Source organism: Heloderma suspectum, chromosome 2 (assembly GCF_057233095.1).
Source record: "Heloderma suspectum isolate Gila_16-S chromosome 2, 16-S_ref, whole genome shotgun sequence".
Classification (NCBI taxonomy): domain Eukaryota; kingdom Metazoa; phylum Chordata; class Lepidosauria; order Squamata; family Helodermatidae; genus Heloderma; species Heloderma suspectum.
In genome coordinates this window covers 281,627,402-281,645,884 of record NC_139459.1, presented here as the reverse complement: position 1 = coordinate 281,645,884, position 18,483 = coordinate 281,627,402, and the positions used below count along the sequence as shown (strand labels likewise).

Genomic DNA, 18,483 nt, shown 5'->3' with positions numbered 1-18,483 from the left:
TTCACATCTCTCTACTCCATACATCGCCTCTTTCTGCAAAGGCTGGGGTGGGGGGACGATTGCAGCCGCCTTTACTAAATCTGCGAACTTGTTGGCATCTTGCCTACTACCGTATTACATTCCATTCTCTCGGACTACTAAATATGTTCGTGTGCCTTTAAGAGGCAAGCCAGACTTGGCGTACAAAAAGGCAGCTGGATTGTACCAAATGGCTCCCGTAGGCGGGGGGAGCATTCAGATTCGGCAATACGGTGGGAAAGGGAGGGGGAACATCGCAGCATTTGCACCTGAGCGTTAAAAATCAACGTTCAAAAACATGTTGGCGCTCAACCTTTTTCTCAGTTCAAGCAATTTCTGCTCGGGTGACTTTTTTTCTTGAGGCTCCCTGCACCCTCCTTCCCGCAAATCGGCATCGGACCGTCCCTCGCTCGGATCTTTTAAAGGAAAAGCTGAGTAGCCGGAGAAGGGGGTGGGTGGTACAGGGCTCATGTGCCCTTTAAGAAGGGACTGTTCTGTGCCCGGGAGAATACTGTACTTAAGCTGGCAAGGGGGGTGATTAAGTATCCAGGTGAGTTCTTGCAGGGGAAACTCCAGCGTGGGTTTATTTTCTTCCAGGGCTGTTAGAAGAAGAAGAAGGGGGAAAAAAGAAAGAAAAATGGAGAAGCTGCCTAGAAGCACTCAGGGCTGGTTTAGAGTTTGACGAGCAAGGAGCGTCTGAAGTTAAGAAAGACATCGGAAAGGAGGTGTGTGCTTAGGGTGGGTTTTCCTAAAGTACTTCTAACGTGGTTCCTTCTGTGGAGCGGCGCCTTCCTCGAGTCCTCTAGCGCATCCGCGCAAGGCGAAGTTTCCTGCAAGACGGCAGATCCCTTCCCTTCTTGGCTTGGCAAGCCTCCTAGTTGGTGAGATGCCCTTGGAGGAAGCCGAGCCAGTGGGTGGAAAGCGAATCCCTTCTTCTTGAACTCATTTCCCCCCGGCCCCTTCCCATGTGCCCCGCTTGAATGTTTTGTGGCGAGGATTCTGGTTTGCAGCCCGGGCTCCAGCTGTGTCTGTCGTGGGGGAGGCTTCCTCGCTGGAAGGATTCACGCTCGCTCTGGAGGACGGGGAGATCTGACCCGGCGTTTGTCTCCGCACGTGCAAGAGCGCTGCCCGCTGCCCCGGCTTGAGTTGCTCCTTCGCTTTCTTCCACCCCCATTATAAGCTACGCTGGCCCACCCTGCTCTGCCGCTACCTGTTCTGGCGTTATCTGGTTGCTCCAAAAGTCGCCCTTAAGGCGAAACCTTTTGGGTGAACGCCAACATAAATCCTACATAGAGGAGACCTAGCGAAATGAATGGAACTTGTTAGTCATGACTGACTTAATCCCATTCATTTCAATGGGTCTACTCTAAGTAGGATTTGTGCTGGATTTTACTCTTTGTGTGGCTTTGTTCTACAATTGCTGACACCTACATTTTCCCCCTGACTCCTTCCTCTCAAGCGCTACTTGATATGAGCTTCTTTCTTTTCACCATAGAATTGACCTTGTGAACGCTTTCTGTGCAAAAAGTTGAAAACATACACAGCTACTCTTTAAAAAAAAAAAAACTGCTGGAGTGTACGAAGTTTTTAGAACAAAGGACGACTTCCGTAAGCACATCTTTCTTGAAACAGGGTTTTGAGGGAGATCTTACTGAACTTCAGGCAGGCATATTTTAAAGCTGCAGGAGGTCTATTGTTTTTATTGTGATTTATGCAGAGAAGCATCCTATTTTAAATTCCCTAAAATAGTTCAAGGCTTGGGACAGTGACGGTCGGCAAAAAAATCTCTCCCGAAGTCGGAGCTGAGGTCTCACTTGTTTTGCTCCCTTAATGAAAAGCTTCCTCAGCCAGGATTGGGGTGGTGTAAGGTTTCTGTTTACTCCCCCACTTACCTACTGAGGCCAATGGAGCTTCTGTGGAATCTGATGTTGGTATAACAGCCCTCTCTCCTTGGGCTATGAGTTAATCTAGGATTATACTGATAAAGGGACCTCCAGCAGTGAAAATGCAGGAAGGTGGGGGGGGGGTGTCTTCAGAAATAACGACTGCCTTTTCTAGGAAGCCTCTGCAGTGCTGGCAGGCTGTTAAATAAACATGCTGGTTTCCCATACACGTGTCACTGCACGCAGAATTTCTTGAAGCTCCAGGGAGAGGGCTCCTTCTTTGCCAGGGTTTGCTCTGCTCCCTGCTGCTTCTTTGCTAGTGCTGCTATGCTTTTGCAAGACTCACTCTGTGTGTGAACTGTTCCAAGCCTTGGGCTTGTGAGCAGATGGGTTACTGCAGGTTGCTGGCATGGAGCTTTAGAATTGGTACCATTGCTGGAAAAATCAAGGCATGGGTCTGTCAGGATATCCCAGTGAAAAGGCTAGACTTTGGGGGGTATGAGCTGTAACACTAAGCACTCATTTCCTAGCTCTGCCACCACCATTAGGCCAGTGCTCTGATCTCTCTGTCTTTCTCTCTTTTGGTATCTCACTTTCTGAGCTGCAAACCAAAGGCCCAGGGTTTCTCTCCCCTCCCCACCTTTTGAGTAGAATAAAGACTAGTGGAGTGAGGATTATTGCTGCTAGAAAAGGAGAGAAGCTATTCCAGATTGAGGAATTCTTCCAAGAAGCATTGCAGATGGTCAACATTAGCCTGTACTACTGACCAGACAGAAGCTCATGGTGTGAGAAGGATGATGCTTCTTCCCGTTGTTCTAGTATAATCACACACTTATCTCTTCTCTGCCCACCCCCTTCCCCTTTCTTCTTCTTTGCAGGCCTTGTTCAGCTTGTGATTTGCCATCGTCTTGTCCTCAAACAACTTGGAGAGGATGCAGGCAGGCCCTGCGCTGGCTGTGGCATGGCTCCAGTTCCTGGTTGTGGCTGGTGCCCCAGGGCAGTACGAGAAGCCTGCTTTTACTCCCATCTTCACCCGGCGGCCCTTCATAGTGGGCTGGAATGTGCCAACCCAGGAATGCCAGCCTCGTTTCAAGGTCCAGCTAGACTTCAGTATCTTTGACGTGCAGGCCTCGCCCAATGAGGGCTTTGTGGACCAGAACTTGACCATTTTCTATAAAGAACGCCTGGGCCTCTATCCATACTATGATAGGCAGAAAGTGGCAGTGAATGGGGGGGTCCCCCAAAACAGCAGTTTACGGCAGCATCTGCAGCACTTACCAGGAGGCATCCAGAAATACATCCCTTCTGAGACGAAGGAGGGACTGGCCGTCATCGACTGGGAAGAGTGGAGACCCATCTGGATCCGGAACTGGGTACCAAAGGACATCTACCGCAATGCCTCCAGTCAGTTGGTGCTGGCTCGGCGTCCTGGATTGCCAGAGGACCAAGTGAAGAAAGTGGCTCAGTATGAGTTTGAGACATCAGCATCTGATTTTATGAAGGAGACCTTGCGGCACGCCAAGAACGTTCGTCCCCGGCAACTGTGGGGCTACTACCTCTTCCCAGACTGCTATAACCATGACTATAGCAAGAACCAGGAGAGCTACACAGGACAGTGTCCTGATGTAGAGAAGACACGCAATGATTACCTGTCCTGGCTCTGGAAGGAGAGCACTGCCCTTTACCCTTCCATCTACCTGGAGCAGGTGTTGGCCAACACCACAAATGGGCGCAAGTTTGTGAGGTCTCGGGTAAAAGAGGCCCTTCGTATCTCCCAGCGGCATCATGATGACTACAGCCTCCCTGTCTTTGTCTACACCAGGCCCACCTATAGCCGCAGACAGGATTTCTTAAGCCAGGTAAGCTTGAAAGCCCTGCGTACTGGAATTGGGAATGACTGTCCAAGAAACCAGGACAATTGGGGTGGATACCTGCTCCACTTAAAATGGCCTTCTGTAGTGCAGGCCTGCTCACCTTGTGATGCTGGTGTCCATCAGGGGCTTAATAAATGTCCTGGTTTGCTGTCTAATGGGAAGTTTAGACCTTTATCTTGGGCCTAAATGCATCAACTTGGAAACGAGTACCATTGGCATCCTGGATACCTAAGAAGAAGCCTGTAGGAGTGAGGTGAAGGAGCCAGGTGTTTCTGTCTGTCAGTTGTGTCTGGATGTGGGAAAGTGGTGTTATTAACGATCTCTTAATTCTCCTACAATCCTTAGTCTGGCATTTTTGCTAAGGGCTTTCCTAAAGGATAGGGAGGGAGCCACTGGTTTGGATACATGTCCTAAGAAATCAGAAGTAATGCTTGAAATTGTTCCTGTGGGTGGGCTTAGCTGTAGCTCCCTGAGGCGTATGGAGTAAGTTCATAGAATCATAACATAGTAGGGTTGGAAGGGGCCTACAAGACCATCAAGTCCAACCCCCTGCTCAGTGCAGGAATCCAAGTCAGAACATCCCTGACAGATGGCTGTCCAGCCTCATCTTGAATGCTCCAGTGTGGGAGAGCCCACCACCTCCCTAGGTAAAAAAGTTGGGGAATCTCTTCTGTTGGACCAGGCTACATTGGTGAGGGAGCATGCATGCTTCACGGTTGTGCTTTGTGGCACCATGGCATACTACTCTATGCCAGCCTTTGGGGCTGTAAACTTATGCTGAAAGGCAAGCTGCATTGCTTCTACGGTTGCCCAAGGTAATGTCTGAGGCTTGTTAACACTGCATGGTAGAACAGAATCCTACAGATACCTGTCTGAGGATAGTCTCTGGATCCAGTTGATGGAGTACCTAAACGTATTGCCTTCTTTCTTCTGCCATAGCGTTAAGGAGGGGGCTGTAGCTCAGTGGGAGAGCACCTGCTTTGCATGCAGAAGGTTCCGGGTTCAATCCCTGGCATCTCCAGGAAGGGCTAGAAAAGCTCCTGCTTGAAAACCTGGAGAGCTGCTGCCAGTCAGTGTTGACAGTACTGGGCCAAATGGAGCAAAGCTCTGACTCTGTTTAAGGTAGCTTCCAATATTTCTCCCTAGCTTGGAAAGAGATCTTTCTGGGGAAGTTGGTCCCTGTGACTGTACATGAGTGTATGGGGGGTGGAGGCGGGCTGGTGCCCTTTTTAGGAGGTGAGATGCAGTGTGGGAAATAAAGTCATACAATAACCTGCCCCTCCTATCTGGGTTTATGAGAAATGGGAGAATAGGCTACTCAAGGGCAGGGAGCAGCTTCCTTTCAGCCATTCTGACCTTGCAACATCTATATGCATCTGAGATCACTGGGCTCCAAGATCGGTTTAGGACTGGACCATTTCTGTCTTGCCTTGGTGTACATGAGGTTGGAGGGGGAAGGTGCTGAAACAGAAACTGGGGCTGCCTTTGGAGCAGGGGTGAGCAACTTGTGGCTGTCCAGATGTTTTGGACTACAACTCCCATGATCACTCACAATTGATTGTGCTGGCTACGACCGATGGGAGTTTTAAGCCAAAACATCTGGAGGGCCACAAGTTGCCCACCCCTGCTAGACAGTCTTCAACAGTTACAACGTCCTTTTGTAAGCCCCTTGCATGAAGTTTCACCCAGTGAAAAGCAGAGGAAAGCACAGTCTCTTGTTCATCCATATTGACCTTAGTTTCATGCTCAGCCTCTGTCCAAAGGCAACAGCAGCTTTGCAGTTGAACATTTTGGAAAAGTCTATGGCCAGTGTGAGTGCCGGGGCTGCAAAAATGCAGCCCATGCTCTTTACGTGGCTGGCTTTTCCCATGGATGGAGTGAATGGAGGTTTTTATCCCTGTTACTCTGATCGACTACTTGTGTGCTTGACCCTTGCCCTTCATGGCTTATTAAATCAAACAAGGAGGGGATGTCTGGCTGGGTCCAGGAGGTTGTAAATTCCTCCTTGAGAGAGGGAGTGGTGCCTGCCTCTTTAAAAGAGGCAGTAATTAGACCACTCCTGAAAAAGCCTAACCTGGACCCAGAGGATGTTAACAATTATAGGCCAGTGGCCAACATCCCCTTCCTGGGCAAAGTGCTTGAGCGGGTGGTTGTAGGACAGCTCCAGGCACTGTTGAATGAAACGGATTATCTAGATCCATTTCAATCGGGCTTCAGGCCTGGTTTTGGAACGGAAACTGCCTTGGTCGCCCTGTGGGATGACCTCTGCCGGGAGAGGGACAGGGGGAGTGCGACCCTGTTGATTCTCCTGGACCTCTCAGCGGCTTTCGATACCATCGACCATGGTATCCTTCTGGATAGGTTGTCTGGGTTAGGAATTGGAGGCACTGCACTACAGTGGTTCCGCTCCTACTTGGATGGCCGATTCCAGAAGGTGGTGCTGGGGGATTATTGCTCTGTGCCATGGCAATTGTGCCATGGGGTTCCACAGGGCTGTATTTTATCCCCCATGCTGTTTAACATCTACATGAAACTGCTGGGGGAGGTTATCCGGAGGTGTGGGCTGAGGTGCCATCAATATGTGGATGACACCCAGCTCTACCTCTCTTTCTCATCAAACTCAGGTGAGGCAGTGGCTGTTCTGAATCAGTGTCTGGCCACTGTAATGGACTGGATGAGGGCCAATAAACTGAAACTCAATCCAGATGAGACGGAGGTACTGTTAGTGGGTGGTTCATCTGCCCGGCTAGGTGATATTCAACCTGTTCTGGAGGGGGTTGCACTCCCCCTAAAGGATCAGGTTCGTAGTTTGGGGTGCTGTTGGATCCAGAACTGTCACTTGAGGCACAGGTGAACTCAGTGGCACGGAGCACTTTTTATCAGCTTAGGCTGGTATACCAACTATGCCCTTATCTGGACAGAGATAGCCTAGCTACAGTTATCCATGCTCTGATAACTTCTCGTCTGGATTACTGCAATGCGTTATATGTGGGGCTGCCTTTGAAAACGGTCCGGAAACTTCAGCTGGTCCAAAATAGGGCAGCAAGATTGTTAACAGGGACTGGCCTGCGAGCTCATATTATGCCAGTACTTTTCCAGCTGCGCTGGCTGCCAGTCCATTTCCGGGCCCAATTCAAAGTGCTGGTGTTAACATTCAAAGCCCTAAACGGCTTGGGGTCAGGTTATCTGAAGGATCGCCTCCTCCCATATGTGCGTGCCTGCCCAGACCTTAAGATCATCGTCAGCGGCCCTTCTCTGTGAGCCCCTGCCAAAGGAAGTGAGGCGGGTGGCTACTAGGAGGAGGGCTTTTTCTGCTATGGCACCCCGGCTCTGGAATGAGCTCCCTAGTGAGGTTCGCCTGGCGCCTACATTGTATTCCTTTCGGCACCAGGTGAAGACCTTTTTATTTTCCCAGGCATTTTAGCATTTTAGCTTTCTAAACTTTTATCTTTGCTGTTTTAAATCTGTATTTTAAACTCCTGCACTGCTGCTAGGTTTTATTGTGGTTGTATTGTTATATTGTGGTTTTAATGTTCTATATATTTTAAATGGTTTTATTGTGTGTTGTTTGGTTTTAATTTTTGTGAACTGCCCAGAGAGCTTTGGCTATTGGGCGGTATAGAAATGAAATGAAACAAACAAACAAACAAACTCAGAAGTCATGCGGGTTAACTAAAGAGTGCTCTGAAGGTAAGCCATGCAAGGGAAATAGTAACAGAGCGGTGGGAACCTTTTTCTTTTATTTTTTAAACAAAGGGCGAAATTGGCTTTGGGCAAGGAGGTCAAGGGCCACATGCCAGCAGTGGGCAGGGCGATATCCCTGGATGGGCATGGCCACCCCCATAATGGGTGGGGCCACCCCCATAATGGGTGGGGCCACCCCACTGCTGGCATGTGGTCCCTGATGTGATTGCTCTGCCCCCCCCCCACTCTACAATTGGAGAGGAGTGATTTTTGCTGGGGGTGGGAGAAGCTGGCAGGCTGGATGGAGCTCCCTTGCAGGCTGAGTATGACCCATGGGCTGGAAGTTCCCCTCTCTACACTAATACATGATAACATGTCTTGTGGAACCTTAAAGACTAAGCAGTCTATTCTGGCGTAAGCTAATGCAAGTTTAGGCAAGAGGTAGTAAACATTTAGTTCTGTTCTTTGTTTTTAAATCTAGTGAGATGACGGTTGCTCTTTGCTCTGAAGCAGACACTTATAACAACATTTCTGCTTAAACCACACTGTGGCTAAAGGCCCAATTGTCTGTAAGATAGGACTTACGGCTTTTCCCCTTCAGCTCAAGGGTTGATCTTGGCATTCTGGCCACCATGGTTTGTTTTAGTTTTATATTCCCTGCTTCTGTTCATAATGTGTTTCTCTTGCACACATCACAAATTACCCTACCATCAAGGCCTGAATATCTGCAATTTGAAGTCACATATCTTCTGAAGTGCATGGAAGTTATGCCAATAATGAGATTGTAATGCCTGGACAGTACCTCCTCTTATTTGGGGGTTTGCTTCCAGTTTGGGAGAGTGGCTCCTTTCCAGCTCCCATGTCAGATTCCCATCCTTGCTCAGTTATAGCCTGAGGTCTGGGAGGGTAGAGTGCAATGTGTGACATGGAAGAAATACTCTCATACCTAACTGAGGATCTTGGAAATATTAATTCAGCTAACCTTAAAAATAAAATAAAATAAAAGATTACCCATTAATTATGCTTCAATGCTAGCCAAGGAAAACAATCTCCCAGTTCAAGCCGAATACTTCTCTTCTTGTCCTCCCACCACCCGCAGTTAATAAGAACATAAGAAGAGCCCTGCTGGATCAAACCAAGGGTCCATCTAGTCCAGCGTTCTGTTCACACAGTGGCCAACCAGCTGCCCATAGGAAACCTACAAGTAGGATATGAGTGCAACAGCACCCTCCCGCCCATGTTTTCCAGCAACTGGTGCACACAGGCTCACTGCCTCTGATATTGGAGGTAGCATATAGCCATCAGGACTAGTAGGCATTGATAGCCTTATCTTTCATGAATTTGTCCAATCCCCTTTCAAAGCCATCCACCTTGGTGGCCATCATCACTACATTTTTGTAATAGGAAATTCCATAATTTAACTATGTGCTGCATTTTTCTTTTACCTGTCCTGAATCTCCCACAGTTCAGCTTCATGGGATGACCCCGGGTTCTGGCATTATGAGAGAGGGAGAGAAACTTCCGTCTATCCAGTTTCTCCACACCGTGCATAATTTTATACCCCTCTATCATGTCCTTCCACTTATTTCCCTTTTTTCTCTAAACTAAAGAGTCCAAACATTGTAACCTTTCTTCATAGGGGAGTTGATCCAGCTGCTTCATCGTTCTGGTTGCCCTTTTCTGTACCATTTCCAGCATTATAATATCCTTTTTGAGGTGCAGTGACCAGAACTATACACCATATTCAAAGTGTGGTAATGCCACAGATTTGTATAAGGACAGTAGCACATTGGCAGTTCTATTTTCAGTTCCTTTTTAAATTATGCTCAACATGGAACTTGCCGCTTTCCCAGTAGCCACACACTGAATTGATCTTTTCCTTGAGCTGTCCACCAGAGCTCCAACATCGGTCTTCTGGTCAGTCACCACCAGCTCAGGTCCCATTGGCATATACGTGAAGCTGGGACTTTTTGCCCCAGTATGCATCACTTTATGGACAGTTAACAATAATGGAGTGGTGGCAAACAGGTGTTGCTTTCCAGCTTCTGACTGTCGAACTGCATCAGTTTTTCCAACAAGATTCACAGCACCTGTGCCAGTTTAGGACTAGGCAGCCCTGCATATTGATCCTGTATTGCCCTCTAATCCCGCCCTATTGATCCTGTATTGTTGTCTAATTGGGGCCCTTCCACCCCAATCCTGGCAGACTGCACCCCTTGCCACAAAATTGCAGTTGGTTACATTTTGAGACTGGAGTACAATCTCAAGTGCCCTTTGAGTTCTGGATTAGCATGGGCATGCAGAGCACTACATTTTGACAGTGGTAAGAATGGACGTGACACTTCCTCCTTTGGAGTAAAACTGGCTGTCTGGCCTAGCAAAACCAGGTGGCTGGGCCAGAGCAGCCAACTGGCCTGCAACAGTTGTTGGTCAGCCTCCCCAGAGGGCTAGATTGGAGGTCAAGTGATGAGCTGAAGTGAAGGGTTGAAAGCCAAGAGCTGAAAAAGCCCCTGGCTAGCCCCTCCATTTGTTCTGCCTAGAGAAGGTCCTCATCTGAGAGAAACAAGGTCTCTTTGTTTCTGACTCTCCCTGCCTACAAGCGGCTGCCGGGCCTCTGCCTCTTGTCAGCGGCTCCCCTACATTGTTCACTGGGCACTATCTGTCCAGAAACCTCCTGCTCTGTTCCTGGCATTTGCTGATTCACGTTGCTTTCCTCGAGAAGGCAGGGTGTCAGCTCCAGCCCTGGAATAGGACTGTGGTCTGGGGGCAAGGCATGCGCCAGCCTCCCCAAACCTGTGGCTCTCCACATATGGTGAGCTGCAAGGCCCATTGTTCGTACCTGGCTGAGAATGATCGGAGTTGCAGTCTACCACATCTAGCAGGCAGCAGGTTGTGGTGGTGTACGGTGACTGCAATGTGCACAGTGGGTGGAGTGAGGCTGGGGTCATATTGTGTCTTCCCATGTTCTCAGGAAAGCAGACGATGTGCTGTGGGTGGCCAGAGGCTGCCTTTCGCAATTCACCACCAGGTGCAGAATTGCACAAGAGCAGACCGCTTCGCATGTGATGATACCTGCATAACAACTTCGAAGCCACATAGGGAATTGCACCAGAATCCATGGGGGGTGGCGGCAGTGGTGGCAGCAATGGCAGCGTAGGGGGTGGTGATGTTGGGAAACGCATATGCATCTGATGGCTAGATAGCATCACTGATGCAATGAATATGGACTTGAGCACGCTCCGGGAGAGAGCGCAGGACAGGAAGGCTTGGCATGCTATGGTCCATGGGGTCACGAAGAGTTGGACACGAATGAACGACTGAACAACAACAACAACGTGCTGTGAGGACCTGCCACCAACTAGGGCTTCCCACCTATGTGTCTACGTCAGCCTTCTCCAACCATTCTACATCAGCTCCCACCATTCCCAGCCAGCACAGCTGTTCAACATGCTGGCTGGGGATGATGAGAGCTGTAGCCCCACACATCTGGAGGGGACCAGGTTGGAGAAGGCTGGCTTACATGACTAAGGCGATACGTGCATGCTCGTTGTGCATGATGTTGGTGTGCACACCAGTTTCTTACCTGGAAATAATATCCATGAACGGAGCTTATCCTGTGGCACAAAGTAGTTCACGCCATGCCTTGAACTATAGGGAATGCTTTCCATGCTTTCACTGTAAGTGCAGCTGAGCAATACTGTGTCCCTACAGGGGGAACTGAAATCCTACTTCCTGCAGTGTCCTGAAGTAGCCCCAACTCTCATGCTGGCCAGGCAAGGCTCTCACCTGCTTTTACTTGTTTCATCTGAGATTCCGAAATGTATATTACTTCCATCTGGCAATGCAAGTCTTGAAAGGTGAAAACGACAGAGAGTCTTGTCACACCTTAAAAATGAACAAACCTATTTTGACATAAGCTTTCCTGGATACTGTCCACTTCATCAGATAATCTGTTGCATCGGATGAAGTGGATAGTGTCCACAACAGTTTATGCCAGAATAAATGCACTGTTATTTTTGCTGCAAAAGACTAACGCGGCTACCCCTCTGGAAATGGAGCAGTGAATTGGACCTTTCTCCTCCACCATAAGGTTGACATCAGTGTTAAATGTATTTTCCCCTTCCTTAATTAAGGAATACTAATAATTTAGCAGTAGGCGTTCCTCAATCTGGTGCCCTCCAGATGTTTTGGACTACAACTCCCAGCATTCCTGAACATTAGCCATCCTAGCTGGGGCCAAAGGGGGTTGTAGTCCAAAACATCTGGAGGGCACCGGATTGGGAAAGGCTGGATTATATCAATTCTGAGGTATTCTACTGATCTGCTGCTGTTGTGCATCTATAATAACTGTGGATCTACTTGGATATTCCCTTCCAGATGGACTTGATCTCCACTATTGGGGAGAGTGCTGCCCTGGGGGCAGCTGGAGCTATCTTCTGGGGAGATGCAGAAAACACTAGAAGTCGGGTAGGTATGATCCCCCACCCCCCGCCTCCCTCTTGCTCAGCATGGACTTTTGCAGAGACAAGCCTAGAGTGGGCTTGTTTTTCCATCACTCTTTTAAACACACCCTTTGATCTCTCTCCTCTCTGGAACTTGTTGGGTCCTGTCTGCTTCAGCAGGAAGCCCTCTTAGTGGTGCTTCTCCAGTTTGTTTTGTTTAAAAGCCTGAAGATCTTTGAAGAGGCTATTGAGGTACTAGGCAAGATGGGCAATTCTGTGGTATGGGAGGCTGCCAGGGGAGGCAAAGATGGAGAGACATGTGTAGACAAAGACCGTAGTTCATTGGATGTGACCACCTGTCACTGGAGCAGCCTTCCCAACCTGGGTCCCTCTAGATGTGGTTGGACTACAACACCCATCACACCTGGCCATGCTGGCTGGGGCTGATGGGTGCTGTAGACCCAAAAATCTGGAGGGACCCACCTAGGTAAGGGAAGGCTGCACCAGAGGGAAAAAGGCTGTTTTTTACTCTTAATGGCCTTTCTCTTTGAGAGCTGCAAAGACTCTCCTCCTTGATACGCACTTTGCTCAAGGTGATTTAGTCCGAACAGAGGCCTCATTGGCACTCCCAAGATTAAACTGATCTGGTTGCCATTCTGATGCTAATGCTAGGTATGTAGAGCATTCATGACAGAGATGCAAGTGTACAGAAATACTCCTGTTTGTGTCCACAGGGTATAATGGCCTACAGCCGCTCTCAGCTTAATATTGGAGGTTGAGGCTGTGTGTGGCTCTAATCCACGGATGGATTCAGAAGCAACTTCAGGTGGTCCAGAGGCCAATTCCAGCCATCCCCCAAACCCCATCCTTCCACAGGCCACACCTTTTCACCCCCCAAATCGGCAAAAATCGGCTTTCAAGCTAAATTTACCCTTAGTAAACCTCTGTTCTTTTCCTCGTTTGCTGATTTTTGGAGAGGCGATGTGAGGCAGCACAGGCCACATGTTGCCTGTGGGCCATGGGTTGCCCACCCATCTGATCTCTCTCTCTCTCTCTCTCTCTCTCTCTGTATTTCTGCTCCAGGAGGCCCCTTTGTGTTGAGGAATTACTAGCCTCCTCCAAGGAGTTGGAGGCTAATAGCAGCCCTCTAGAGCTGTGAGCACTGCCTTTTGTTGGCCCTCAGAGGCTGCCCTCTCCAACTACCTTGTGTCTCCATATGATGTTCAGCAGAACCACAGTGGAAGCCTGGTAACGGGGCTCTCTGAGAGGCAATTCTTGCTTCACCTCCTTACAGGAAGTTTGCAACAGTAGAGACTAGCACAGGGGTTGTATCATCCATGTCTGTTGACCTACAGTAATTGCCTGATGCAGTAAGCACGCTAAAGCTGAGCAGGTCTGCATCTGGACAGTACCTGAACAGGAGACCACCTGGGAACGCCCCACATCCACCACCTGGAGTTCCATGATGGAAGAAAGGGGGGATACAAATGTACTAAATAAATTAAGGGCACAATCCTAGGCATGATTACTTAGAAAAAATGTCCTGCAATTAATGAATGGAAAATTGAAGAATACTGACAGAGGCAGAAATCCTATCCACACTAACCTGGAAGCAAGTCTCACTGAAACCAGTGGAAATGACTTCTAAGTAATAATTAATAGGTTTGGGCCTTTTGCCACTCTTTCACCAGAAACCTGAACAGTTGATTGTAGGATACCCAAGATCTCTCTCTCTCTCTCATATATATATATACACACACACACACACACACACACACACACGTATTCTCTTATTTAAAAGATACCTTCCTTTGACCCTTCTCACTCTCGTAGGCTCCCTGATGCTGAACCATGGGAGGGAACCTTGAACCAGCCCACCTTCTTGCCACACCTGCTGGTCTGATCCTTGATGTGCTGGGCCTGTTTTCTGCTGCTCAGTAGCTGCCACTCACTGTCAATCCTCTCCTCTGTAGGAAACCTGCCAGGTGATAAAAAACTACATAGAGAAGGACCTCGGCCGTTACATTATCAATGTGACGACGGCAGCCGACCTCTGCAGCCAGACTCTGTGCAACAGCCATGGGCGTTGCCGGCGCCAAGACAGCAATACGGATGTCTTCCTGCATCTCAACCCAGCCAGCTTCCAGATCTACCACAATGAATCCCGGCAGGCAAAGGCCCTGCTTGTAGCCCGAGGGAAACTCTCTCGGGATGACACAGCCTTCCTCCAGAACTACTTCCAGTGCCATTGCTACCAGGGGTGGCACGGGGAAGGATGCGAGGAGCAGCTGAACCCCCCGGGCGGTGGCCCGTACCTTTCTTGCAACCTGTGTCTCCAGCTGCTGATAACTCTCGCTCTTCTGGCCTGTTTGCACTAGGCTGCCTCTAACTGGAATCTGTGTGGCTGCAAGCCAGTTCCTGGTGCACAGAGTGGGAGATGGGGCGCAGTAGGCAGGGAGGGTAGCCAGAAAGGGAGAAATAGGAGCCACCAGCCTCTCGGCATTTTGTTTTGTATCTTTATTTAGCAATGATGTAGCAGACCCACAATTTAAGAGACTGTCCTACCTCTCTCCCATGTGTGCCACTGGCCCTCCAAGAGGCAGGAGGAGCCTTCTCCCCACTGAGAGGATTTCCATTCACAGACAGACGGACTACTGGAAAAGAGGGTCGCTTTCGGGCCTGGCAAAGGTCCAGGGCTGCCATCAGGCCTGGCCTGGCCTGCTTTCCCCTGCTGCCCCTGGTCTCGGGCTGTCTAGAAGTGCCTCCAACCCAGGAGCCGATACAGTGCCTTGGATCAGCTACCCAAAGGGAAGCAGGATTGGAGGGTGGGGTGAGTTACTCAAAGGATGGGGGTCTGGGGGAAGGGGCTGTCTATTTGCCTCCAGCAGTTCTTTTTCTGAGAGCTCTGGATCTTGGCTGCCAGGACTGGGGAGGGAGTGCTTGGCTCTTCTGTTGTAAGGAGGGATGGGGGCACAGTGATAAAACTGGAGTCCTGGGGCGTAGGTCTGAGGAGGAGTGTGGTGGGTCTGATGGAGCTGCTGTAGTGAGGAAAAAATTGCTGCTGATATGCGTCTCTTTAGGATAGGTGGTAGAGAAGGCGAGAAGTACTGCTCAGCCTGTGGGGATTATCCTGGAGAGGAGCAAGTGCTGACCAGTGGGCTAGGGTGGGGGCAAAGCATTTTTTTGAAATTGCTTGGAGAAGGGCATTCATGGGGGGAATGGGGGTGCCACGCTCTGTCCATATGTGGCTGGTGCTAAGTTGGAGCCCTGCCTCTGTCACAGGAAAACCAAAAAGTTTTACCTCAAAAATTAAAAGACACACAGAGAAAACTGATGGGTGTCCTGCATTGTGTGTTGGGAGTTTGCTCATTGCCCTGTGGGTGCGTCTTCCCATTATGCTTTGCCAATAGGGCGACACGGCTGTGAGTGGTATTCACCTCCAGACCGCCATTGCATTTCGGCCTGCCTTCCATCGCAGCCCCGCTATGGGCGGTTCGCCCTCTCGGCTTGGCAGCACCGGTCTCTCCCCAGTGAGAATCCCAGCAGTTGTGCCTGGCAGGGATCACCCCCACGCCTGGCAATTCCCTGTTTCTTCCCGTCTCCCATGTGACCAGGAACCAGAGACCAACTGCAAGAGAGCTGCCTGCCTGCCTGCCTGCCTGTCCTCCTGCTGTGTTGTAAAAGTGATGCCATCTGCCAGCCTGGCCTTCAGTTCTCCTTGCCAGCTCTTCTGGAGCAGCAAAGGGCCATCTTCTCCAGTCTCTCTGCTCCTGGTAATGAAGTCAGTGAGACTTGGCTGGCAAAGCCAGGCTGTTGCCACAGTAGAAAAGAGAAGCCTCAGTGCTGGCGTGTCTCTCTCAGGGCCAGGTTTGTGTGCACTGCACGAGAGAGAGAGAGAGAGAGGGTAGTGGAGGAGAATCTGCCTCTTCTCAGCTACTGCTTTTATGTTTCCTTTCTTCCAAAATGGAGCCCAGTTTCACTTTGCTGCTTCTTGATGAAGAACCTTTGGCCTTTTGTTGCTTTGTTCTTTGAGTCAACTGAGATACGTTCCAGAGTGTCTGTTTTTCCTTGGTTGTGTGTTTCTTGGTTGATAGTGGCTTGATAATTTCCAAAAAGACTGGGCCTCTATGGAAGATCTTCTTGGAGCATTGTCTGAGATACTGGGCCAAATGAAATTCTGATCCTCTGTGGGGTCGACTCTTAATGGGGCAACTACTATTTGAATTGGGTTGCCGCTGGAGTGGGAGGCAGCTGTGTGGGGCCGGAGAAACTAAGTAGGAAGAAGACAGAGCTACACTAAGGTTACAGCTTGTCTTCTCCTCCTCCTTTGTGATTATTGGTGTTGAGGATATAGGGAACTGCCTCATCCTAAGCTAGGCCAGTGTCTAGTTTTGTCAGCTACTGCTAGCATTGTCAAGCTGTTGGCAAAGGCCAAACTCTTTGGGCTCTTTTTACTAGAACTGCTTCCAGTCCTCCTACCTAAGACCACTTAACTGGGAAGTGTTACAGCTTGAACCTGGAACCTGTTCTGTACCTCTGAGCTAGAGACGCTCCTCCCAGCCTGCTCTGTATTCAAGGAGTTGAGCTGCATGTACCCAGTACAGGAGTTTATAAAAACAAAAAAATTGAGTGAATGTTTATTTTGTTGATGGGATAGTGGTCACCAGACCGCTTCTGCTGCCTTGAGGATCTGGCACAAGTGATGAGAGTGAGTGCTGTTTCTTTAAACCGCTCCTTGCTACTGCAGCTAGGATGGGTCTCTGAGAGGAGACACCTCTGTTTGGAAGGGTGCTTTATTCTGGGAGATTGCTCTGGTGCTGATGGTGGGGAGGGAGTGGGCTGGCTGCCTAGTTAGTGTGCCTTCAATCAGACCTGCTGTTCGAGAGATAGCGGGCTGAGGGTGGAGAAACTGTAACCCAGTGTGTATTCCTCATGTGATCTTCTAAGGGCACCATCCTATGTACGTTTAGACAGAAAAAAGTCCTACAACTCTCAGCATACCCCAGCCAGCATAGGTGGCTGGGAAATGCCGAGAATTGTAGGACTTTATTCTGTCTAAACATAGACAGGATGGTGCCCTAAGTGAACTAGAGCAGTACTAGACCTGCTAACTCAAGTGAAACTCCCAGTTAAGACTTCACAAGCTCAGAGGACACTACACCTTGTCCACAACAGCAAAGGCTCACTTAATGACCTTGGGCACAGAGGAGTGCAGCTGGCTACGGGGTGGGATGTGGTTGCTGCTACACAACACCATTCTCTAGAGGCAAGAAAAGTGAGCTAGCTGAAACCACAGGAGCAACAGGAATGTGCATGTGGTGTGCTAGAATATGAGCATTCCTTTGCTAGTTAAGTTCATCCACCAATGCTTTTGTTGATCCCTCTGAATACACCACTCTTCAGTTATTCCTGTTTTTGCCCTTCAACATAATCAGTCCATGGCCCCCTGGAGCCTGATAAAATGTGGTGCAATGTACCTGAGAACATACAGGGCAAGGGTATATTTACCAGGTATCTTTCTCATCAGTCTGTTTTTTTAAAAATGCAAAGAAGATTTGGATAACTGGACCAATCAAGCAAGCATCTCATGCTGCTGCTATTAGGAAAGGAGATAAAGCAGACTTCCCCAGCCTGGTGCCCTCCATATGTCATGGGCTGCAAGCCTTATCAGCCAATGGCCAGGAATCCTGGGAGCTGTAGTCCAAAACATCTGGTGGGCACCAGGTTGTGGAAGGCTGAGATAGAGGATTTATAACTGTATCAGCTGACGGGAGCTCCGTGGGTCGCATTCAGCCAAATGGGTGACTGATGGTTTGCCCTGGCAAGCGTGAGTGCCCCTCTGCCTGCAGTTGTGGAGGAAGCTCTGCTCTCGCCCACCTTGCTTGAAGATGTCTACCAGCCTCTACTCAAACATGAGGTGGGGATGGGGGCGGTGGCTTGTTTTCCCCTTGCCTGAAAATCAGGAATGCAAGACTTCTCTTGCTGCCAGCTTTGGAAAACTGAGGAATAGCAGTCCCTCATGAATCCCTGTCAAAACACTGGCTGCGCTGGGGTCAGTGTTGACTCCGGAGGGAATGCCCTCCCCTCCTGCTCCTCTCCATCCAGTAGGAGAGCACCCTCTAGTGCCACAGACGAGCCAACAAATCCAAACTCAATTATATCTCCCTAGGAGGGCGGCACATAGATGACTTCCAGTATATTTAAATGGGTAGTGAGTTCAATTTGCTGTCGCAGCCTGCCACCCATGCAAGCCTTGGCCAGACCGCATGTTTGATTTCTGCAGGATGTACTCCAGTACGCTGCTGCTCTAATGGCAAGGCTACAGTATGGCACAAGGCCATTTCTTTTTCTCCTAAATTTTTTCCCAGGATCAGGCATGTGTTCTGCACCTCCCTCCCCACCTCCTTGCTTTTTTGATGTGAAGTCTTTCACAGTCTCTCAGGGCTTTTCCACACATTTCCATATATTCAAGACACTGCAACAGAAAACATTTCCCCTGTTTTATTCTCTCTTTCGTCACATTGATTGCACGGTTTCTTCTCTCTGAGTCTGGAATATGCTTTGTGCTGTGAAGTTCCACCT

General features: G+C 49.4%; 1 protein-coding gene across 4 annotated transcripts; it reads left to right on the top strand.

Annotated features, from left to right (window-relative positions):
- Nucleotides 1-459: 459 nt before the first annotated feature.
- HYAL2 (hyaluronidase 2) lies at nt 460-16,507 on the top strand. Of its 4 annotated transcripts, none has more exons than XM_084839634.1 (4): nt 460-568; nt 2,780-3,760; nt 11,837-11,926; nt 13,875-16,507. In XM_084839634.1, the coding sequence occupies exons 2-4, from the start codon at nt 2,834-2,836 to the stop codon at nt 14,277-14,279; spliced, it is 1,422 nt and encodes a 473-aa protein (XP_084695760.1). In that variant the 5' UTR covers nt 460-568; nt 2,780-2,833; the 3' UTR covers nt 14,280-16,507. The 4 variants fall into 4 exon arrangements, with proteins under 4 accessions (XP_084695760.1, XP_084695757.1, XP_084695758.1 ...); XM_084839631.1 differs by having other exon boundaries at nt 460-743; XM_084839632.1 differs by having other exon boundaries at nt 460-756.
- The last annotated feature ends 1,976 nt before the right edge of the window (nt 16,508-18,483 follow it).

Coding starts and splice junctions, on each gene's coding strand:
- HYAL2 (XM_084839634.1), top strand. CDS start 2,834: ATGCAGGCAGGCCCTGCGCTGGCTGTGGCATGGCTCCAGTTCCTGGTT. Junction 3,761..11,836: donor GACAGGATTTCTTAAGCCAG/GTAAGCTTGAAA, acceptor ATTCCCTTCCAG/ATGGACTTGATCTCCACTAT. Junction 11,927..13,874: donor CAGAAAACACTAGAAGTCGG/GTAGGTATGATC, acceptor TCTCCTCTGTAG/GAAACCTGCCAGGTGATAAA.